Source organism: Ursus arctos, unplaced genomic scaffold, assembly GCF_023065955.2.
Source record: "Ursus arctos isolate Adak ecotype North America unplaced genomic scaffold, UrsArc2.0 scaffold_20, whole genome shotgun sequence".
Classification (NCBI taxonomy): domain Eukaryota; kingdom Metazoa; phylum Chordata; class Mammalia; order Carnivora; family Ursidae; genus Ursus; species Ursus arctos.
Window position 1 is genome coordinate 33,332,195 of NW_026622875.1, and position 24,944 is coordinate 33,357,138.

General features: G+C 36.6%; 1 protein-coding gene and 1 pseudogene across 9 annotated transcripts in view; both read right to left on the bottom strand.

Annotated features, from left to right (window-relative positions):
- TBC1D5 (TBC1 domain family member 5) overlaps positions 1-24,944 on the bottom strand; it is a 560,456-nt gene that overhangs the window by 208,844 nt on the left and 326,668 nt on the right. For 5 of the 9 annotated variants that reach the window (XM_048215961.2, XM_044383370.3, XM_057315993.1 and 2 more), the window contains 4 exons: positions 18,692-18,730; positions 8,898-9,000; positions 1,587-1,675; positions 9-59 (listed from right to left, as the gene is read on the bottom strand). In XM_048215961.2, the coding sequence (XP_048071918.1) occupies positions 9-59; positions 1,587-1,675; positions 8,898-9,000; positions 18,692-18,730 (282 nt within the window). The remainder of the gene's footprint in view (positions 1-8; positions 60-1,586; positions 1,676-8,897; positions 9,001-18,691; positions 18,731-24,944) is intronic. The other 4 variants (XM_048215962.2, XM_048215960.2, XM_057315995.1 and 1 more) reach the window with 1 other exon arrangement.
- LOC113253898 (POU domain, class 5, transcription factor 1-like) lies at positions 13,646-15,058 on the bottom strand (annotated as a pseudogene).

Consider the following 24,944-nt stretch of genomic DNA (forward strand, 5'->3'; position numbering starts at 1 on the left):
GTACTTACTAGGCATCATGTTCCAGATACTCAGGGTTCAAGAGAGTTTTCATTTCCTCACTTAAAAAAGCAATACAAATAATCAAAATGTATAATTTTTTTGTTGAAGGGGATGCAGAAGTTGCCTTATTCTATACTCATAAGCCAACTTTCATATAGTGTGCAAATGAAAAAAAACCATCCTTTCTAAATAAAAAAAGCAATTCCATTAACAAATGAAATCCTTTTGTTCTACAAAGATCAAAAACAAATTAGGTGCTTTGTCTGTACCACAATGAAGTAACTATCTAATTACTCCAAATAGCAACTACAAAATGTGACAATATATTCCTCGAACGTGCCTGATCTAGAATAAACTGATTACTCCACAATCTATCACTTGTTTTCCAAAGCAAAACAAAACAGAATATTTACTTACCGGTCAAATATATCCTATCAGAACATTATTTTCTTTCAATGGCTTCTATTTTTATTATATTTTAACATCCATTCATTAGTGACAGTACCTCTTTCAAATCTATTTTAGTGTTGCTTTTACCTTTCAATGGCTTGAAACTAATACAGCACGTCCAACTTATTTAAAAGCAATTTCCAATCATCTATACTTTTCTGTGTAGTATATTGTACACACATGCTTTCAAAAAGATAAAACTGGCATGAAAACAGGATCCCAAGACTAACTTCATCCTTATCATACTTTAGAATAACTGAAGAAAAGGTCATTAAGATATGGTTACTCTAGTCAGATACACAAACTCAGTATAATTAGAGAAACTCAAAAGAAACTAGAAAATACTAATCTATAATATAGTAAACAAAGGTTAATATAACAAAAGCCCTAATTTATGCTCAGCAAAATGGATGGCTATATATGATTAATAAAGATTGCGGAGATAAATACATAAAATGTTATGTGTTAATTTTTTTATATTCTGCACATAGAAGCGTTAACCTATGGAATACTTTAGACAAGTTTTTATCATCTCACAGTCTCTAGTCCCAAGATACTTCCTGGCTGCCTCTCTGGGCTCTCAGGGCATCTAAAGTAGAAAATAAATTCTAACAATTAGCCTAAGTTAAATACAATTACTAAAGTTATTTGCTGTAAAGAATAAATTAATGTACATCAAAAGCATGACAAGTCATTTTTGTTTATTTACAGACTGGGGTTCTTTGGGGGTACTGGTCTCCTATTTTTAACCTGAATTCAGTGAAACCTGGTGGGGAGAAAGGACCCACAGACAAGGTTCTCATGCAGCCTACAGTGAAAGAATGGGTCATTAGAGAATGGGATATATGAATATTATCAATCATCAGCACTTTACCATCATAACAAAAATTTCCTCTTCTCGATCCATTAGTTATATATCTTCCTTTGGCACAGATCTAAGATTTACAAAGATATTTATGATTCCAAATTTGTCCCATACCTGAACCAGGACTACAACTATTAAGTGGAATTAACAGTCACATGAAACACAACCAAATGTTTACAGTTTATAAAAGTACCTTCAATGTAAAAGATTCTGAGGTTAAAATGATTACAGCAAGGCTGAAAAAACAGAAGGAGCTCAAATAAAAACTTGCCTCGGTTGGGCAGACTCACTGGCATGAAGAAAAGCTTGGTGGTCACAGTGGAGGATAAAGACTATAGGCGCTAACAGTTCGTGCATTCCCTGAAACATAAGAGCAAGAGAAATGAGAGGGGGAGGATGTTGAGGGCCACCAGTGGACAGAACAGGCTCACTTAAATGCTTCTTCAACTGATCCTCACCACCAACATTTCCATATTTCATTGAAATGCATAAAATGAAAAGCTACAAAAGGAGATTTTATTTACTTTTAGAATTTGATTCCAATTCAACCACAGCACAAATTCTTCTTTAAAACATGGAGAGCAGTTCTCTTTTAAATGACACAACAAACAATAAATTGGCATGGTAGACAACCTTGCACCTGTCAGTTGCTTCACGATCTGTACTCATAAATATGAATTTCATTTATGCAAATTATAATCATGAGCTACAGTGTAAAGATCTGCAGTAAGAAGGGCAACTAAGAATTGTAGACCTAAGGAAATTACATCCAATGTTTTCATTATATAATGGCTCAAAATTAGGATGTCTGTAGATTTAGGAAGAGCTGAAGTCAGCTAGCTGGAAATGTTGGATAATAAAAGAAACAATCTTTAGCAGGTATAACAGCAAACAAAGTTTTCAAAGTATGATTTTCAACATGTTTAATCTGAAAACTACCAAATTTTTTTTCCCTACTTCAACTATAAGGTTACTGTTCAATTTATTTAGTGAATTCACCAATTATATTTGCTTTTTCCTTATACTGGTGCTCACCTGCAGATTACATGAATAGGCACAGAAACAAAAAAGTATATTGGTTACTAAGGTGTCTCTAAAAGAATATTATAAAAATTCATTACTTATCCATTATTGTGGAGAATAAAGTATTCCACATTAGTAATTTGCCTTGTTAAATACAAAGTTTTTCCCCTTAAGCATCAGAAAACATGTTTTAGCAAGTTAAAAATAGATTACAATCTTTTCTGCCTCTTAAATTATCATTTTCCTTTTGCATAATAACTATGGATGATCTTTTATATATAAAAAAATAAGACAAAATACCACCTTAATAGGAAATAAAAATAAAATGTGGAAGCAAAGAAAAAAGAGAGTTTCACTAGTGGAAGTAGAGACCTCCCATGATGGAAGGGCAGTCACACAGCCTTCTGTACATTTTAGAAGTACCATGCCATTCTTAAAAGCTAGTGATTATCACAAAACAATACAAAAGTAAACTCTATCAGAGTTCATTTGTAAGTTACCACTAGGCTTGAATTAGGACTTACATTTGTACAAAATCATTTATGACACACTGACAACTTTCCGGTGATTAAGACAAATTACCACACACCACTTCAATCTTTTTAAGTAACCGTTTCCTTACTAAACAAGCCTTGAGATGACTATTTGACTATCCCTTAGAAGAACATGGTAGAGACACAGAAAAAAATGGAATTAAGTGCTAAGTATGCTTTAAAATCATCATGAGGTGTTTATTCTCCTGGAATAATCTCAAATTATTCCAAAAACCCAGTGCCATAATTTAATCATCAAAGTAATAGCTACTTACTGTAAGAATTACTGTAGCTACAGAAAAGAGAAAAAAAAAAGACAGGAAGAAAGCAAGGAGGAAATGGAAGGAAGGATGGACAGACTGACCAAAGGAAAGAAAGAAATTAGAAACTACAGTAGGTTATCTTTATGGTCATCTTTTTGCCTGTTTCTGTGATTTCCTTAGGATAAAGTCCCTAGAAATAGAATTTCTGGGCGAATGAATAAAGAACTTTGTTAAAGTTTCTGATATATACAATTAAGGTGCTGTTCAGAAAGAATTCCCTCACTTTATGACATAAAAATTGCCACTTCACACATCTTAACTTGTAGTGTTGTTGTTGTTGTTGTTTTTAATCCTATAAAACTTCATAGTCAAATGGTTGTTTTAACTTATTTAAATGCTAGTGAGACTGACACAAAAATTTTATTGGCCATTATTATTTAATGAATTGCCCATTTTCTCCTAATGAAGTGTTTCTTTTTTCCTGATACTTTGTTACAGTTCTTCACCAATTCAGGATATTAACCGTAGTCATTTTTGTTACACTTTCCTACGTTTATTATTTGTCTTTTAATCGTGATGATATCTCATGTCATTGTGAAGCTCTATACTTTAAAACTATCAAATCAATACATCATCCTTCATGGCTTCTTGTTTTGTATTCATGCCTGAAAAGGCCTTCCTTATATGGAAATTAGGGGAGTACACAGTTTTCCTTATTACAGCTAATTCTTTACCGATCTGGTATTTAGTTTTGTCCTGAAGAATAAATCTGTATTTTTCTCTGCAAGAGTTCAACTAATTATTGAATAATCCATCTTCTCTCAAGACTTTTGAGATGTTGTCTTTACCATCCACTGAATAGTTAGTGCTCATTTTTTCTCGGCTTTTACTGGTATTCCATTGATTTGTACATTCTTTTTTTTTTTTTTTGGAGTATTGAATTTATTTATTTTTTTATTTTAATTTTTGATATAAAGTTCGATGATTCATTAGTTGCGTATAACACTCAGTGCACCATGCAATACGTGCCCTCCTTACTACCCATCACCAGCCTATCCCATTCTTTTTTTTTTTTTTTTTAAGATTTTATTTATTCATTTGACAGAGAGAGAGAGACAGCCAGCGAGAGAGAGAACACAAGCAGGGGGAGTGGGAGAGGAAGAAGCAGGCTCCCAGTGGAAGAGCCTGACGTGGGGCTCAATCCCAGAACTCCAGGATCACGCCCTGAGCCGAAGGCAGACGCTTAACGACTGCGCCACCCAGGCGCCCCCAGCCTATCCCATTCTTAACAAGAACTTTACTACTTTAATGACTTGAGCTGTAAAATATTCTATTCTGCCATATTTTCTATTCTTTTTCTCAAAATTATTTTGCCTGTTCTAATTTAAATAGAAGGTAAACTTCAGCATCATTTAAATAAAATGCTAAACAGAACACTGCAATTTTATTGGTATTGCATTAAAATTAACTTGAAGAAAATAGATACTTTAAAGAACAACAGATTTTCCAACCCAAAAGTTTGTAAACTGCTAAGTTTTTTAGTAGGTTTTTGTTGTTGGTGATGGTGGCAGTGATCTTCTGATTGGTTCTTTTCCCCCCAGTGTATTTTCTAACTAATGGCTGGTTTAATAAGAATGAGTTCTTGCCTAAATGCATCTTCCTACCTTCTTTACATTTTCTCTTCCCTCTAGTTTCTGCAATACTATTCTGTCCAGATCCTCCATTTGATCATGCATCATTCACCTTCAAGTTCATATGTCAAAAATTATTAACTACCTATGATAATGCTGAGAACACAAAAGTGAATGAAGTGGGCAAGTTTCTAACCATTATAGAGCTTGCAGTCTAGAGAGACACACAATAATAAAATGAGCAAAGAAGTGACTGTACAATTAGAAACTGAAGAGTGCTATCTCTGTGTAGATACAAAAATCCAGCTCCTTCTACAGGCTCAGCACATAGAAGGTACTCACTGCATGGTGACTGACTGACTAAATATCTACCTCTCCATACAGCAATGTATTTGGTAAATGTTGAACTACTATGTGAAAATGAAAAATAACATTAAATCATATTTCAAATCAATAAATAAGAGTGCTCTTTGTATAATGGAAATTAAGAGTCCCTGAATATCATTAAGACAACCTTTTACAAATTCATTGTTGACTTCCAACTAAACTGGAGATATTTTCTCAAATAGACTTGGAAGAGATTGTTACTTTTACTCTTAACTCTAAACTAGTGAAACCTGATTAGTAATTACAAGTGACAAGTGTATAAACATCTTTAAAGGAAAAGAGAACTATTTAGAAAAAATGATCATAAATTCAATATGCTGTAAATTCGACAAAGCAAAATAAAACATAATATATTGCCAGTATACTTATTGGTTCCCAAACTGTGTATTTTGCTTGCCATCAGCATTTCTGCTTGCTTAAAGCCTTTATCCCTGCTGGATCGTTAGTAGTCACTGCACTCCAAACTCATGCCAGTTGAAAATAAAGGTAACGAAGTTTTCTTCATCAACAGCCTGTAGGCTCACAAAATTGAACCTGTTCTTTTATCTGCCTGTGTTCATTTAGCCCACCAAGCAGTCTTTATTAAAGCTGAGGCATCAGGCAGTCAAAGTTCATTAATACCATTTATATAATCTCTGCAGTTTCAATTAACTCAGCAAGACATTCTACTACATGATAACAGTCTCATTAATTCAATAAAATCCCATAACTATTAACAATATGGTCGATGTTAAACGGGGTGTCACCTAGTACAAAATAATAGCTTTAACAGCTTGTGATGAAACTCAAGGTTTTTTTTCTCAAATTTGATCTGGCTAAATATTCAGTCCTTCTTTAGCAAGGTATTATTTCTATGTAAAGAATCTATAGGATTTTAAACATGTAGAGGGAGTAATTAAGTCTTATCAAGGGACTCCCAAGAGTAAGTTAATGATACTTTCTTATTCAGTAATTGATTGATTTTGTCTAAATTATCAAGAATATGACCTTCCATATTCTTGTCTAGTCTTCCTTACAAATGCAGTGGCCCACATACATCACAAATGTTTGAGTGCAGTTATGTTTTTGTTCCTTGTCTGTGGAACTTGTTTCCATTATTATAACACTTCCTTAATCGACTTTTTTCTTTCTCTGAAGAAAAACGGGAAACAAATATATAACTTGGAATAATTTTATTCTGACTTAGTTTGCTATCATCAAATCTTTTACTGTGAAGTATTTGCAAATACTGGAAAGAAGAAAGGGCACAACGAGGAGATAAGCTTGATGACAGAAGCCAACACAATGAAGAGAGAACAGAAAAACGGAAAGGAGTCTGAACTACTGAACTAACTAATGCTGCAGAACCATTTTGCCCCTAGACTTCTTGCAAAGTGTGTTAATAGCATCCTTCAAGTTTAAGTCATTCAGAATGGGATTTTCTGTTATTTGCCTCCAAAAAGTCCTACACTGACATTTATTTTCTCCTAGTCTCCTTTTTGATTTCTTTGCTTGTTTTTGGTCTTTGAATTTTGTATCTGACTTCTGGAGAGCCTATCTTGCTTGGAAAGGTCTTTCCAACCTTGAGATTATAAACAATTCTTCTAAGTTTTTTCCAGTATTTCATTAAAAAAATTTAGTTTTCATATTTATATGTTTATGCCACCTGGAATTTATTCTCTAATAAAGGTATATTTTAATCTTTTTTTCTAGATGGGAAGTCAAACATGGCAAGTCAATATGCTTTTTTCCATTAAATGAAAATATCCTATCTTATCATATTAAGAATTCATATATAACTGGACCTGTTCTTAGTTTGTTCCACTGATCTATGTTGATTCCCACACTAATGTCATATTAGCTTGATCACAGAATATCTACAGAAGTTTTCACATCTCCCTTTGCCATTCTTCCCTTCCCCTATATTCTGTAGCAACTCTAGTATATTTAAGAATGATAATAATAGTAATAAACACCCTAAATACCAACAAGAATCCTTAGTGACTCTAGTATATTTAGTAATGATAAAAATAGTAATAAACACCCTAAATACCAACAAGAACCCTTAGTGATCACTATGTGTTTTTAACTCTACAAAGTCAATACTATTGTTGCCCTCATCTTACTGACAATGAAACTAAGATTTAGAAAATTTAAGTAAGTAAAGTGTCTAGGATTATGTAGCTAGTAAATGCTTGAGCTGAGATTTAAATAACAGATTCAGGCCTAAACCTAGTGCTCTTAACCACTAAGCTGTATTATCTCCATTAAAATTTCGGTAATGCTTTTTGACACTAAGTTTAAAATGACTATGTTTAGTTTTTAAAAAGTGCCTCTCTCTCTTAGATTATCACTGGAATAATACATTTACATGTTAATTTGTGAAGAAGTAATATTTCTATTTAGTGCCTTCTTATCTACAAACGTACTATCACTTTTCTATTTATTCAACTCTTGCTTTATATCCTTCAATAACATTTACAGTTTTCTTCACATAGCTTTTGCATCTATATTGTTATATTTATTTCAAGATATTTTATAGCTTTGGTTGCCATTTTGAATGGGATATATTTTTTCCATCTTCCATTCTAAAAGGTGATCATCACCATGTAATTAATATGAAGGCATATTACTAATATTTAAAGTTAGGTAAAATTAGTTCCCTTCCATATTCTATGTATATAATAACAAATACATTATTTAGGACAACTGGAATAGGACTTGATTTATTATCATTTTTTAAAATTTTATTTTATTTAAATTCAATTAATTAACATATAGTGTATTATTAGTTTCAGAGGCAGAGTTCAGTGATTCATCAGTGGTTTGTTATCTTTAAACTGATCGAGTATATTTCAGATTACATACATTGCTCTAGGGGTGCCTGGGTGGCTCAGTCAGAAGAGCATGTGACCCCTGATCCCAGGGTTGTGAGTTCAAGCCCCATGCTGGGTGTACAGATTACTTAAATAAATAAACTTAAAAAAAATAAAAATAAAATATTTTGCTCTAGCCATATAGGTGTTTTCTGTTATATTACATTGAAATTAGGTGGTTAGCAGTTGGACATACTTTTGATTGTTAGGGCATTTATTAATTTGGTTTGAATTCCACTTACTATACGTTTTGAGAAATACATAAAAATATCCACCTTTTGTATTTTTATTGGAACACCATGAGCTTAAGTAGAAACTTAGATACTTCTTTATATAATAAATAAATAATTTACATTTCAATGAGAGCAAAACATAATCCAACAATCTTAATCTTCTTTCCTTTAGTAATGGGATGAATATCTGGATAACAGAGAATATCATAAATTTCAAAAAATTTAGAGGAACTTTCTGAAGTTATATTACCAGTAAATCTTAAGGAGTAGAAGGACACTTGATTATTTTTTACATGGCATGTCACATATTTATAAATGCTGTATTTAGAAACAATATTTATACATACAACTCTGAAAAGTTTTATTACTAGATTGGCTTCAAAGATGCTGTTTATAAACAAACTCCCAAAAGTTGAAAGAAAAGATTGAATGCCTTATAGAAGACAATTTGGTGGAATGTCTTATATTAAGGAAGAAGCATATGTGCTTCAATGAGCTTACTTTTCTCACCATGCAGCTGACAAGCAGCTCTTTGATTGCTTTACTATTATGATACAACTTTGGATACAATAAAGGCTACATTATTGCCCTATCATTTTTCAAGCTGTATAGAAAATTTTGAGTCAATGGATGCCACCTGTACGATATTTTCATTACCTGTTTATAAAGCAACTGCTCGTTTTCTCTAGCATAACAGAAAAGAACATCTGTAAGAATTTTTCTCACATTTTCTTGTTGGAAAAACTGCATTTCAGGAAACCTGAAGAAAGAAAACACAGGATTAAAACTGACTAGTAGAATTCCAAGAATTACCCTCAAACTCTCATGTTTAAGAAGTGTCAAAGGCTACTTTAGGTAGTTAGTACAAGTGTGTATTTGCCATGCAGCTAGCTTATGCCATTGGTGGGACTGATAGGTTAAGGAAAAAAAGGGTGAGAAAAGGGAAATTATTCTATCACAGAGGGAAATGGTACCTTTCAACACCTAAATATTTCAAATCTCTCCATATGCTTAAAGTCCTCACACGGTAGATATGACAGTTCTTAAGCAAAATGAATCACAGCCTATATAATTAGGGTGCAAGATTACTTTGTTTTAGCCCATTTGGTTTTTAGGACTAGAATGTAATTTTTGATGTACCAGCTTTTTGAAGAAATCATTATCTTTTTTTTAATGCCAGTATCAGGATTTAAATTATTATACACGACCACACTGTTAGTTTTGTCTGATTAAAATAATGACTTCAAACAGAACAAGTTAGTCAGTATTGCTTACATGCTCTCTGGATCAAAAATTCTACCAGGTGCTTTGAGGTAATGTGAAATAGAACAAGGGCACAGTATTTACTTGCAAGGAGCTTACATAGTTGGGTTTTAAAAAAATTTTTTTAAAGATTTTATTTATTTGTTTGATGGAGAAACAGAGCCAGAGAGCACAAGGGGGAGGAATGGCAGAAGAAGAGGGAGAAGTGGGCTCCCCGCTGAGCCGGGAGCCCAACGTGGGGCTCAATCCCTGGACCCGGAGATCACGACCCAAGCTGAAGGCAGATGCTTAACTGAGCCACTCAGGTGCCCCTACATAGTTGTTTCTAATGAAAGAATATACAATCGTAACAATCCAAAGAACAAATACATAGCAATGTAATACATAGTGAATACATAAGGGAAGAAGGAACGTCACCTAGAAGTTAACAGTCGAATAGGTTCAATCACAAAAGGTTTGAACAAGAAGTTTTAGCAGAGGAGGAAGATGGAATATCAGTGGTAAAGATAACCAAATCAGAAGGGAAGATGAAGGCACAGAAGGCAATGAGTACTCCACATGTACGGCACAGTGCGGGAATCAGTAATGGGAAAGGCAAGTCCTTCCATGAAGTCCTGCCAGTTGGGAGCGGGGCGAAGAGACAGGAGAAAAGGTGGGGCAGATTTGGAAAGAGCTCTGAATTGCTGAATCTAGAAATGAAGAAAGAACAACCAAGTGGCTCTATATTTTTGAGTAGGTAAGTAACAAAGAAAATAATATTTGAGTAACTCTAAGTGGGAATAAGCCTTGAAAGAGGAGAGATGACAGGAAGGAACAAGAGGACACTATCATGAAGTGAAGTGGAAAAAATCACAAACTTCAGAAGAAAGCCTGTGTTCAAATTCATGTTGCATAATTACTAGCTATATAATCTTGAGTAAGCGATTGCTTAACTGCCTCACCTATTAAGTGCAGATAATAATACTGATCTTGTGATCAAGATGAGATCATGTTAAAGCACCAAGAACAGTGCCTGGCAAGCAGTAAGTGTGCAGGAACGGAGGTCATAATTAGTCTTTGAGCACTGGTATGTTAGGGGATAAAGAAGTGAATTAGGTGGCTTTGGAACTAGAAAATAAGTGGATAGGAGAGAGGCTGAAGAGGAAGAGCGCCTAAAGCATGGAAGGACAGAGCATTATCAAAACAGAAAAATACTCCGTAATGAGTCTTTTAGAAAGCAAAAATGAGCTGTTTTACTTCATATTGTAATGGCTAACTGCCTTGTTCTGGAGACTTCGGCTGTTTTATGCTTCATTCTGATCCTTTTCTGGCTCCCTGTGAGAGTTATAACTTTCTTCCCAGTCCAGGCTGGGTTTCTGGGTTAACTATGCTAGTGGTTTGTGAAACATCTCCTTCTGGTCCTAATTTTTAAAATAAATTAAAGCCTGTTTTATCTTCATCTGTTCATGTGACTTTTGCTTGAAATTCCCTTGGATGTGCAATTGTCCCCAAACACGTATATTTGGTTTTGTCTCTAGTAAAAAGAAGACCTCTTTTTTGGATGCCGTTACGTAATAAACAACCCATGGATCTGAGCAAGATGACCTCACATCTCTGCATGAATCTTCATTTGATGACCCCTCCCTGCTCAGGCAAGGGAGTGTGACTAGGCACAGTGACCTTAGCTCTTAAAGGAGAAAAATTAACCTGAAAGTAGATTCAGACCAAGAAAATTGTATCACAGAAGCCAAAGGTGTTCCAGAAAGATGTCAAATGCACTGAAGTAGGAAAGAAACACAAACACTTTTTAAATGACTTCTCTGGGACAAAAGAAAGTTGATAAAGCCCTTTAAGAAGTCAAATATCCCAAACTAAAGTAATCAGGATGTAAGACAGGTAAGTAGTTAAAATAAACTGCTAAAGAGAAATTTCTTGGGAAAACTTAGTCACTAAGGTAAAAATAGATCAATCCTTCTGCGAAGTGAAATTGTTTCTCCCTCTTTCTCATTAGATGACTTAAATCTAGCCTTGCCTTCTTATTTTTAATTGAGGTATAATTGACATACATTATATTAGTTTCAGGTGTAAAACATAATGATACGGTATTTGTATACACTGTGAAATGATCACCACAGTAAGTCTAGTTACCATCCCAGCCATGTCTTAAAGTAGGCTTCCTGCCCCATAATTTAGATCACATGGCTTAATTGATTTTGCACATCCCCTCCATTAACTATTCTTTGGAACTTTTCCATGCACACCAGCACAACCAAATTTTGTGTAGCTGATGCAATCTGAACTGATTATGCAAGAAAGTACTAAAAACTGCAACATCCACTTTGTAACAAATACCCATGAACTATATAGTAAGAGTTTAATACCTAACTACTAAAAATGTAAATTATATTACATACCAATTCATAGTTTCATTTAAATGCATACTAACCACTTGCAAGATTAAAAACAAGAGAGCTACAAGAATTAAATTGCAGGTAGATAATTTAAATTACCCACTTTTAGCAAATACCCAATCAACTAAAAATGTGTATTAGGCAGACACAGCATATCTACGCAACAGCACACGATCTACAACTCTACAACCCTAAAGTGCCAATTTATGAAGTTTCATGATACCCTCTTTTTTTAGAAAAGTATGACTTGCTCTGTAAATTCTGATGGTTTCAGAGCATCAAATAAGGTAGAAAGATACAGAAAAGTTATTTAAAAGATATTAAAGTTTATTTAAGAAGTTGGAAAAAGAATTTACATTCAGAGAAGTTTTAAGCTGAAGATGTCTTTGGAGATTATCCAGTCTAAGTCAGCAGGTCACAGGTAGGGACTCTGAGGCAGAGAGATGAACACCTGCCCCATATCTGGGTGGTTAGGGCAGGAGTACTTTCCCACCGCTTCACTCATCAATGTGAGTCAGACATACACATTTAGGTAAAATTCCCTGAGTTCAGAGTTACCAAGAAGAACCTAGGTCATAAGCTTGATGAATACACCTGAATAATAACATTTCCCACAACAAATACTTGATTGTCTTATTGTTAGGCTTCAAACCAGAAGACACACCATCTGTAGAAATCAGAATAAGGGAGAAAAGTACAGTGAGTAGTTTTTCTAGGAATAGTAATAATCAGTTTGGGTTTTTTAAAAAAGATTTTATTTATTTACCTAGTTGAGAAAGAGGTGGGGGCGGGGAGCAAAGGAAGAGGAACAAGCAGATTCCACGCTGAGCACAGAGTGCAATGGAGGACCCGACCTGGGGCCCAATGCCAGGACACTGAGATCACAACCAGAGCCGAAACCAAGAGTCCACACTCGCCGACTGAGCCACCCAGGTCCCCCAGTAATAATCAGTTTTTAATGATATGTTTTAAGTTTCAAAATAGCTTCTCTGCCATCCATTACATGTCTATTTTTTTTTTTTTAACCCCGTGCCATCTGGTGTTGATTCAGGATAGGTAAAGTAATTTGAACACCACAGGGCAAATTTACTTTTGAAACAATAATGAAAATCACAGAATACAGATCCAAGCTGGCTTCAACAATTGTTAAGATTTTGAAAATCAATAGTGACTCTACAGTTTCATTAAAAAGAAAAAGAAAAAGAAAAAGAGGAAGGGAGGAAGGGAGGAAGGGAGGAAGGAAGGAAGGGTAGTAACTTCTGTAAAGATGAGGTAGAAAGAAAAACTCGAGTTAAAACTGTATTAAGTTTATGATTAATTCAAACCAAATATCTAATAGGCAAATAAAGGGAACAAAATTCAGACCAAATGGGCCTGAAGATAAATTTCATTATTATCAGAAAAGGAAAGTCCAAGAGATGTAATTTCTGCATTTGGCCAGAAAATGAAAATGGTAAATAAGTGAGATTGAAACTCTGACACAGATAAAAACCAAAGAGAAAGTAATAGTATAAGTACTCCATGATGAAATTTAGAAAATACAGTCTAAGATTTTTCTTTTTCTTCTTTTTATTTATTTTTTATTTTTTACTGTATCCTAGACTTCTTTATTTAAGAACAAAGCAATGAGTGATGTGGGGATTAAAAACAAGAGCATCCTTGAACTTTACCTTCCCTCCAATCTGTTCCCCCCAAACTCCCTGCCCCCAAAATCCTTTGTGTTCCCAAATCCGTTCTCAGTGAATAAAGAACTTAATCCCAGAGCCCTTGTACAAACCCCAGGTTCTCTTTCACTAGCCCTCCCCCTCCCCCTGCCCCGGCCCCCCATTCCTGGGAAGGGCAGGCACCTTGGTTTGAATGCATAGGAGAGCCCAGAGTGGCGACAGACACAGAGGGAAAGGCCTCACCATCAGGGAAAGGGACTGAGTGAAGAAAGGGGCCCTATAGCCTGGGATACCAAAAGGGGGCCCTGATGCCAGAGGAAAGCATACTGGTGCCCCTGAGAAAGGGGACTCAAAATTCTCTCTTTGCAAATAGTCACCACTTGATCATTTGTCGTTCTGGCAACCAGTGCAGAACCACACTCAGACCACAGCCTTCTCAAGGCGGAGCTGCAGGGCAATGTGGCTGACTGGTTATAGGGTGGGTTTCAGGCACTGCAGGCACAAGTCCTCCTGGTTGCCTCTCTCTGGCTTCTTCAGACCTGTTCACTTTCTCTTTCAGGCCTGCGCAAGGGTATCTGCTTTGCATATCTCCTATAGATTTTCACTGTTGTCAGCTTCCCATACCCACTTAGGCAGCAGGGGCCACAGCTTACACATTACTGAAACTGAGCTGCAGAGCCTCAAAATGACAGATGGTCATTTGGCTAAACACCTTTCCAAGGAGAACCCCCAGAGTGAGTCCCACATCTGCCTGAGTATATTCCAGCATGATCCTCTTTTACTCCAAAAGCTTGGCCAAACATTCCAGGTCTTTCTGCAGAGCTTTGATGTCCCAGGATTCCTTGGGGTTTGCTCCAGCTTCTCCTTTTCCAGCTTCACAGTCCCAGGTGGGGCAGTGCAGGGCTGGAGGGAGGCCCCCTCGGAGTTCTCTCCACCCCAGCTCCTGACTCACCCTCCACCTGAGAGGTCTTCAGGCCGCCTTTGGGCACCAGCCCCATTCCAACCTGAGGTCCACAGTATGCCATCCCCTTACAGAACTCATACTGTGGATTGGGTTGGGGTGAGGTGGGCACAGGGAATTCCCCCATACTTTAGTGCCTGGCCCAAACCCCCACCCAATTCCTGACTTGCTAGGAGGGTCTTGGAAGCTCAGTAAAGTCCGAGGGTCTACCCAGCAGGGCTCCTGCCCTCCCAGCACAGTGTCAGAAGCCAGATGTCTTGCCATGGGGGAACAGGGGCATCCCAAACCAGGGACCTGGAAAAATGAGCGCTCTCCAAGGGACTCTACGATTTTTCTTGATTTTCTTGATGGAGGAAAAAAAGTAGTATTTCAGTTCTAACTTAACTGATCAATATTTAAAATACAGCAGTTTCTCTCTCAAGATGTGTGAAGGAACTTTTATAATCAAATTTTACATATTGCAAATTGATACGAAGAGATATAAAACTTTGGTGTGTGAGTTTTGTTCTGCATCTTGAAATAACCCCAAATTCAGAGACATTATAGTTTTCATTGTAAGACTTAAAAAAAAAAAAAAAAACTTTCGTTATGGAAAATTCAAACATTTCTAAAGAATAGGCAATAGTAGACTCAATATATCCATCACCCAATTTCATCACCAATCAGTTCTTGCTTACTATATATTCCTCCCTCAATTCTGCATTTTGAAACAAATCTGAGATGTCACATCCATAAATAATGCAGTATGTATCTCTAAAAGGACTCTAAAAACATAACCATGTACCATTCTAACACTACTAATACTAAAATAATCCATTAATTAAATCAAATATCCAGGCATTGTGCAAATTTCCCTATTTTATTTCAGTTTGTTCAAGATCCAAGAAATGTCCATATACTACAATTTGTTGATCTGTCTCGTAAGATTTATTCTTCCCCTCTCTTTTCTCCTCCATCTCTGTCTCTCTTTCTCTGCAACGTATTTGTTAAAGAAGCCAGGTTATTTACTGTGTCAAAACTTCCCACATTCTGAATTTTTCTTATTGTTCCACTATTTTGTTATTTAACACATTCCTCCTCCTATATATCCTATAAACTGGTAGTTAGGTCTAGAGACTTCACCAAATTCAAATTCAATTTTCAATAAAATTCTTCATGGTGGTATGATGGTTTAGCACACGTTTACAAATTCTTTGACACTTCTCCTGTGAAAAGGTGGAGGAGCCTAACTCCTCACCATTGGAATGCATGCTGGCCTTCGTGACTAGTTTCTCACAAAGTGATGTTGTGACACAACTTCTGTCTGGCTCTCTGGACACATCTTTGGAACTCAGATACCATGCTGCTGGGAAGTCAAGCAGCTAGACGGGAGGGCCAGATGGAGGTCACAGCTGCAGAGAAGGTCTCCGCTGAGAGCCAACTTCAACAGCCAGACATGGGAGTGAACAAGCCTTCACATGATTCCAGCCCCTACCCTTCAAGCAGGCTTGGCCAACACCATGTGGAACAGAGAGAAACTGTCTGGCTCAGTCCTGCCCAGGTTGTACATTCATCAACAAAATAAATGCTGTTGTTTTATGCTTTGGGGTGGTTTATGATGCAGCAACAGATAACTGTTATAGCTGGTATTATGTACTTCCATCAGGATGCATATATTAGCTTATTTATTTTTATGATGTTAGCAACCATTGATAATCATTGCTTAGATCTATTAATTCATTAAAGATTGTAAATAGTAAAACTCTATCATTTTATCTTTTCATTATCTAAAACACGTATGTAATAAAAAAAAATTTCCCTTCATCAATTTTTACTTATCCTGAAGTAAGGTCAGCATGACTTTGGAAAATCTTGTTGACTTCCATTATATTTGTTCATGGATACTTGCTGTGGACATCTAAATGAACAACAGAATGGCCCCTAATTCTGTCACAAAAGTAGTTTACAGCAACCAGACTATTCTGTGTGCCTTTTGGGTATTTTCCCATGTGACTGCAGTATACGCGACTGACTGAGGAAGTAAGGGATGGAGAACAAGCACACACCTTTAGAGCCCCAATAGCCAGGAACCCAGGTGCCTGATGTAAGTTAAATGAAAAGATATTCAACAGGGCAATGGTCTGTTATAACACAGCAGACAATAAAGAGAAGCCAGGCAAATTTCTGGGCCATCTGTAAGGAAGAGTTCCTCAGACAACAAAGACACAAAACAAAACAAAACAAAACCAAAAACAAAACCAAAAACAAAACAAAAAAATACCTATACATAAAAAGGGTTAAGAAAACAGTGAAATGATAAAGGGCTTTGTCACTGCATTATAGTACATAATTAGGTAATTAGAAGTATTAAAACAGACAAAGCATTGGGCCCAGATGAATTACTGAAGATGCAAGTATTCAATAAGATGCCCCTGGGGGAAAAATAAAGCCCTTGGTGAAGGTTTATAATCATGCAGTAGGACAGAGAAGCACAGAAGGACTTGAAGGAACAATAACTGATGTTATGCCCATACTTCAAAAACAGAATTTCCAAAACAAGCATTCATCCAAAATTTAAAATGAGTTGATGGAAACTCCCTAGAATACTATTAAACACCAAAATAATGATAATACCTTCTTCTGGTTTATTGTTTTATCAAAGAAAAAGTGGAAAATCAAGCAAAAACCATCAAGAAAAGCAATTTCACACAGAATGAAAGCAGGCATACTTTTTCTTCTTATGCTCCCTGTTTTGGTTGATGACTTCACCACTCTCCCTATTCAACCAAATCTGCTTTCTCGTCTTTGCAGCCACACAGCTGGATTTAATTTCTCGGCTTCTTTCTCAGTGAGCTGTGACATGTGACCGAGTGCCAGCCAATGAAATGAGAGTGGAAGAGCACAAAATTCAACCCCCACCTCTGCTTCAGTTGGGCCCCAAACGGATTTTTCCTTCCAGCTGGATAGAAGAGAAAAGGTCGTCCGGGAAGCTTGGGAAGCTACCTGTGGACTGTGGTGGTTTTAAAAATACATGTGCAAATTCTTTAGAATATTCTCCTCTCTTGGATTGGTTGCTCTGGAGAAAGACACTTAAGCAGTCCCATAGAGAGATCCACATGGAGAGAAACCAATATGGATCCTCCAGCCCTAGTCAAGCCTCCAGATGACTGCAGCTCCAGTTGATATCTGACTACAATCTCATGAGACTCCTGCGCCAGAACGTTTTGGCTAAGCTGCTCTCCAACTGCTGATATGCAGCAACTATGAAATAAATGATTATTGTTCCAAGTCACTAGGTTTTGGTCAACTTATTATGCAGCTACAGAAAACTAATACAGGTTTAGATACTTGAATCTGGGGTGTTATTAAAAAAACCATAAAATACATGGAAGGAGTGTCTATGGGCAGTGTACTGGGCAGAAGCTCGAAGGACCTTGCATACAGCACCAGTGAAGTATTAAAGGATATGAAAACGGCTGCTGGCAGCCAGTGAGGGTTTAAATGAAAATATGGAAAACGTTATAGGAAAAAATGGAGGAAAAAGCTTCCTTATTACACAGTGGCAACGTGGCAGCCTGTAGTTATACAGAAAATACCAAATGTACCACACAAGCTGGGTGATGTAGCTAAGGAGCTCTCCAGGCAGCGTGCTGAAGGTGCTGCCCGAGTTATACTTGTACTTACAGTAGAATGAAAGAGGAGAGAAGCAAAAGGAAGAAGAACTGCTAAATGTAAAGGTTCTAGGACTTGGAAATGAAAACTTCTTCTCATTCTCAGCCTCTCTATTCAGCAAATGATGCTAACATTATGACACTGCTTCTGGGCAACCATCAAATCTAAAACACAGTTTAAAAAAAAAAAAAAGGTTTAAAGATGAAACCGAGGGAGTGAGTGTAAAATCTTTTGCTGAGACCTCAGAAAGCTCTGAAGTGGTGCCTCCAAGAACCCTCCGTCAGACAAGATGCCCTGACGCCCTGGAAAGATTTCAAAGCACGCCTCCCAGAGCCTTCAGCAGTTAGAGGTCAAGGATGGCGCTGCACACCCTATACTGCACGACAGCCTCTCACAACAAAGAACTGGCCCAAAATGTCAGCGCTCCCGAGGCTGAGGAACTCTGCATTAGAGGGTATCAGCCTGTGGGGCATAAGCCACATTTATTTAATTTCTTTCTGAGTAAGACTTACAATAACTCACCGAAGTTTCGCTGAGTTCCTGTTCGCTCCACAGAGTGCTCTGCATACAAAAAGTATTCACTTAATATTTCTTGAACTGAAAAAGTGTTAAATCTAGGCAAACAACATTAACGTAAAATATTACAGAGTTGTGGAAAGACTGGGAGTCCCAGGCATTATTTCCAATTTGGCCATTAACAAATTATATTTTCTTAAGTCACGTTCTTTTTTAGTTTCAACTTTCCAGGTTTGCAAAATAAAGAGATTTAATTAGATGACTATCAATAACACAGATGCCTATTATGAGTGCCAGATACAAAGCATAAGAACTAAGCACTCAAGAAAATCTAGGAGAGAAAACAGACATTTTACAGATTTATTAAAAGGAGGTAATTACATGATCTATAAAAGAGTAAAACAGGCATTATTTTCTTTATGAGGACCTTCAACTTCCAGGACAGTAGCTAGTATGTAGTAATTTTTCTCAAGTAGTGTTTGTTGAATGAGTGAATAAACCCACAAACCTACAAACAAACCAATGAAAAATGAAAGTGAAATCTATGGACTCAGGGACTGGAGGTGGGAAGGTAAGCAGAAGAAAGGCTGGGACAGAGCTCTGCTGTCACTGTTTCTCCAATTAATAAAGACGAGAGCAATACAGCTTTCACAGGCCACAAACTGAAGGTGAATACTGATTTTAAAAAGTAAAAAAAAAAAAAAAAAAAAAATAGTAGAAACCTGTTGTGATGACAACAGGTAGAATCCAGCCCAAAAGGATAGCAGAAAATCTCCAAGAGGCTAACATAGAAGGTGGGAGTTGGAAATCACCTTACAAGTGAGATGATGAAGCAGAAGGGTATGATAACAGGAAATAGCAAAGAATACATAGTGGGGAAAGGGCAGGTGTGGCTGGAGTTTCAGGAGATGGGATGTGTCACCATCTAATAGACATTTTCATCAAAGCTTCTATCTAGTTCTCCATTGTCCTGAGTTACACAGCAAGCCCTTGACCCCACTGCCACCCTGCCTCGAAAGCACAAAAACAAAAACTTTCTACTCATACCATAAAGGTGAAAAATTAGGAAAAAAAAATATGTAAGTAGACAGACGCATGCACTTTAAGTACAAGACTCTCAAAACTGAAAGTGCTGACTCTGTTTTGCAGTTTTTCAACAATTAAAACATTTTAAAGTAATTCAAAGCATTTACCCTTGAAGTACTAAGGTAGCTTCAATTCTGAATCTGCACTTAAGTTCTGAAAAGATTATGTTCTACTACTAAACAGGTTATACCTGGTAGGAATATTTTAGGATGAACTATTACTTGACCACTCACCAGACTTTACTTTTGAACCTTCTTTAATGTGTGATCCCACAACTATACACAGTCCTGAAAAACCTGGCTTGATTTAGAACAAGGCAGATCTCAAAAGCAAAAGCTCTTCTGGTTGGCAGCTCACGGTCATGTGTCCGTGCTGCCACCACATGTAGCACTGCTTCCAAGTTCCAAACATCAGTAGCATCAGGATGCTAACTGAAGCACTACGACTGTCCGTTCTGCAGCAAATACATCTACGTTTCACTCAAGTACTAAAGAACTTTTCCCAAATTTAAAAAAATCCTATAAATTGGAGTAAATGTGTAGTAAGAACCTGTGTGCCTAAATGGAACAGAAATGGGAAAAATGGGGGCGCCTGGGTGGCGCAGTTGTTAAGCGTCTGCCTTCGGCTCAGGGCGTAATCCCGGCGTTCCGGGATCAAGTCCCGCATCGGGCTCCTCCGCTGGGAGCCTGCTTCTTCCTCTCCCACTCCCCTGCTGTGTTCCCTCTCTCGCTGGCTGTCTCTCTGTCACATAAATAAATAAATCTTTAAAAAAAAAAAAGAAATGGGAAAAATGCATGTTAAAAACAGGAGCAGTACAGGAAAACACATATTTTTATATATGTATATACAAGTATAATAATAAAATATTTTGTTTTTACCTTAAATGTTGTCAAATGAGGCAGGACTACAGGCCATTTGACAAGAAGAATTATTTCTTGTGTTCCTGAAAATCTGTTTTTCCCCTCTTTAATATTTAAGAAACACACACACAGGTTGCCGACAACTCTTAGAGAGCGGCTTGTGTTGTCGTTTTCGCTTTCCCGGCTGCGAACAAGTGCATATGTGAGGGCTGGTCGTGCATGCACAAGCATGTACTCTGCCTGCATTAAATAAAATCACAACACAACACCAACTACATCCACTCATTCATGTGTGCCTGCAGTCCACCTCGAGGAGACTGAAAATATAAATACAAGCTGCTATTTTGGTGTGATCACACGAATATGGCAGCTTGCGTGTTTTTTTTTTTTTTCTCTTTAACATTTTAACACTGGGCAGATTGTCTGCATTAACACAAACCAAAATCAATTCTGCTCTGAAACTGCTTGTAAAACCTTCCTTCCCTAAGGAATTTGTTTTTTATTTAAGTAAAAAAATGGGCTTGGAGGAAACTGTGTAAGAGAGACCAATACTTAGGACATCTTAACTTTGTACAGTGTGGCAAACAGTGTAGGACGAGAGGACTGGCAGTTATTTCTCTCCAAATGGGAACTTTGGAGAAGGTGGACTTTAAGAAAAATTTTAAAAATCAATTAGTTCACCTTGTAAAATTACTTTTGTGAATCATTAATATAGGAAAAATTTGCAAAGTAGTCTAATTTCAAGTTGCCTACTACAATGTAAGTTAATAACTAAGTTCGACTAAAAACTCAGATGAGACTTGTATACTGTAAAAATTCATGGAGGTACTCTTAAGGGCAGAGGAAGGAAATAAAAGTTAAGTATTTAGCAGAGACCATATCTAAAAATTCACTATGAATAACAAATGAAATGCAGACATGCATATCATATACAAATATATAACAATAAATTATCTATACAACACTGCCCAGTAAAACTTTTTATGATAGAAATGTTCTGTATCTGTGTTGTCCCATCCAATAGCCAGAATATCACTACCGTAAATGAATTTTTTATTTTACTTAATTAATTTAAATTTATACAGCTACATGTGCCTGGACAGCACACATTTATAGTTTTAAAAAGGGAATTTTAGAAATAATTAATGAATCCAAAAAATATCAAATTACAAGAAAAAAACTGAGAAGACAAAGTTTGCTTATATCAATTAAATCTAAAGCTTGATCCATATAAAAACTATAACCAAAAGGCAGCACTAACACAAGAAAGCTGAATTCTTAGAGATCCACCCATTTCATGGAGAGTGAAGTAGGAAAGAAGGTAATTAGCTGATGAATGGAGCAGCCTGAAGTGCTACTGTAACAACCCTACAATAACCAGAAACATAAAAGACCAAGATTTGAAGATGGTGACTACCATATCCAACAGGCAATCAGATAAACTTTAAATACAGTCAAAGTTACAGTGATAATAGTTAAAGAATTCTAATCATTTAATTCAAGAGAGAGGAAGAATGCGTCTGAAGAAAAAGTGATATTGTTTGGCAATAGCTTATAAATATGTTAAGTTGCAAATGATTTATATACACTATAAATGCACTTTTAGAATAGACCTTGACAGACCAAATAACAGACTTCTCTGGCATCTAATATGGAAATGATATTCTATTCTAAACTCAGTATTTCCCATCATTTTAAATAATACTGTATTTCATTTAATGTTATAGCCTCTGAAGCCTGGCAAAATTGGTTCAGAATGGACGATTCAAGCTCTGAATTAGAAATGCTGTAAATTAGAAGTTCCTTGATTTACCTTTTGATTATCAGTTTTTTCAGTAATAAAAATGAGAACAGTAACAACCTCATTAGGTTGACATAAAGAACAATTAATTGAAATGAATACAAAACCCTTTGAGGCAAAAAAAAGGCTAGTAGAATAAAGGAATATTAAAATTAGTTGAGGAGAAGATAATATTTAATACAGTGACATATTCAGATCAAATAAATTCAATAATGATCGCAACAACACAGCTTATGAGATGAAATTATCTTGTTTAAACTCGGACTAGAAGGCTAATAACAGTATTTTTTTTTCAAAGCGTGCTTATGTCACTGAAGACTAAAAACGTTAAAGATTGTTACTACTAAAATTGAACAATACGGATCATCGGTGGTAAGATTCACAATCAATGAGCCTTTATTAAGCATCAACTTGACTCCACAGTGGCACGAAAACATCAGGTTCATGCCCTCTAAGGGCTTACCAGTAGATCTGAAAGGCGAGACCTAGACTAACACCAGAGGACTCATACATACTCTTTCCATGACAGCAACAGTTATCTTGCACTGTAACTTTTTTTTGGCTGCTTTCTCTATTAGACTTTGAGAATCTTAAGGGTCCATGCCATATTTATCTTGTCATCTCCAGTGCCTGGCACCCTGATATTAATATAAATGTACTAAATACATTGGCAGATTGAATACACTGGCAGGTCTAAGTAAATATAGGACCCAACAAAATTAAGTAATATCATCAAAAAGTTATTAAGAAATTCTACTAGAACATAGAACAGGCACAAATTACTTCCAATTGTAAAGACTGGAAAATGCTTCATAAACAGGGTAGTAATGAACTCAGGCCTTTAAAAATGAGTTTTCAGGAATCCAAGAGGGAGCAACGGGGAGAAGCAGCATTCCAAGAGAGGACAAGCAAGTAATGCAAAGCATGGAAAATGGAAAGCACAAAACTCATTCAGGAAATAATGCCACAGCACTGATCTAAAACAGAACTGTGGAGGGACTTCGGATTTCTGGTTCTGCATATAAGGAACTTGGACATCACTACTCCTTCCTAACAAGTAAAAATCCGAGCAGACTGAAAAATCAACAACTCTTCTTGGATCTGTAAGAGAGGGGAGGACACAGGGCAAACAGGCAAATGTAGGGAGTCACAACTTACCAGAGCAGAACTCATAAGCAAAACCCCTGGCGGGAACCAACGCAGAATAGGAAAACCTGAACTACACTTAACGGACTGCTAGAAATTCATTATGGACAACTCTGAGACTTAAATACTCTGAGGGACCCAATAATAGGGAGGCCCCCGTGAACACCTCCAAGAGCTTAACCCGGCTTCCACAGGAAAAAAAAAAAATCCCCTCAGCTTCCAGTAGGGGGGTGGGGAGGGTGGATTCATTCTGAACATAGCACTCTGTTCTTAATAAAACCTGCCCTCAAAAAAATAAAACAACAACAACAGCAACAACAACAACAACAACAACAACAACAAAAACCTGCCCTCAGGGAAAACTAGTTAACCAGAGCCTAAACTGCTGGGGTATTCTTAGACCCTAAATGACCTGGGGGAAGGGAAATACCCAACTCCAGTCCACTTTAACCATTCTGTCCCATCTAAGAGGGTGTAGAGAATTAGAAACACTTGTGAAGGTCATGGTCAAGAGGCATAGGTTCACTGATAAGACTGAGACCTAATCATAGGACTAAAGAATACCTCCCCTCCCCACTCACCTTATCACCACATTACTAAAGGCCTATTTACGGCAGTTCCTTTTACCTACCACATCATGTTCTGGCTACCAGGAAAAAAATTAGAAGACAGAACAAAAGGCAAAAGGCACAATTTGATGCGACAGAGCAAGCATCAGAACCAGACAAGGCAGGATGCTGGAATTATGAGATCAGAACTTGAAAACACCTATGATTAATATGCTAAGGGCTCTAATGGATAGAGTAGACAGCATGCAACAACAAGTAGGCAATGAAAGCAGAGATGGAAATCCTAAGAAAGAATCAAAAGGAAGTGCTAGAGATAACAAAACACTGTAATAGAAATGAAGAATGCCTTTGATGGGTTTATTAGTAGATTAGACATAACTGAGGAAAGAATCTCTGAGCTAAAGGATAGACTGACAAAATTCCTGAAAACTGAAAAGCAAAGAGAACGAAGACTGGCGGGGAGGGGGGGAAAGCCAAACAGAAAATCCAAGGACTGCGGGACAACTACCTAAGATGTAACGTACACATAATGGGAATACCAGAAGGAAAAGACACCGAGCAAGAAACAGAAGAAATATCTGAAGCAATGACAGAAAAATTCCCCAAATTAATGTCAGACACCAAACCACAGGTCCAGGAAGCTCAGAGAAGACTAGGCCGGGTAAATGCCAAAAGAACTATACCTAGGTATATCATCTTCAAACTACAGAAAATCAAAGATAAAGTCATTAAAAGGGGGGGGGGCAAAAATAAAAACACCTTACCTATACAGGAACAAACATAAAAATAACATAGAA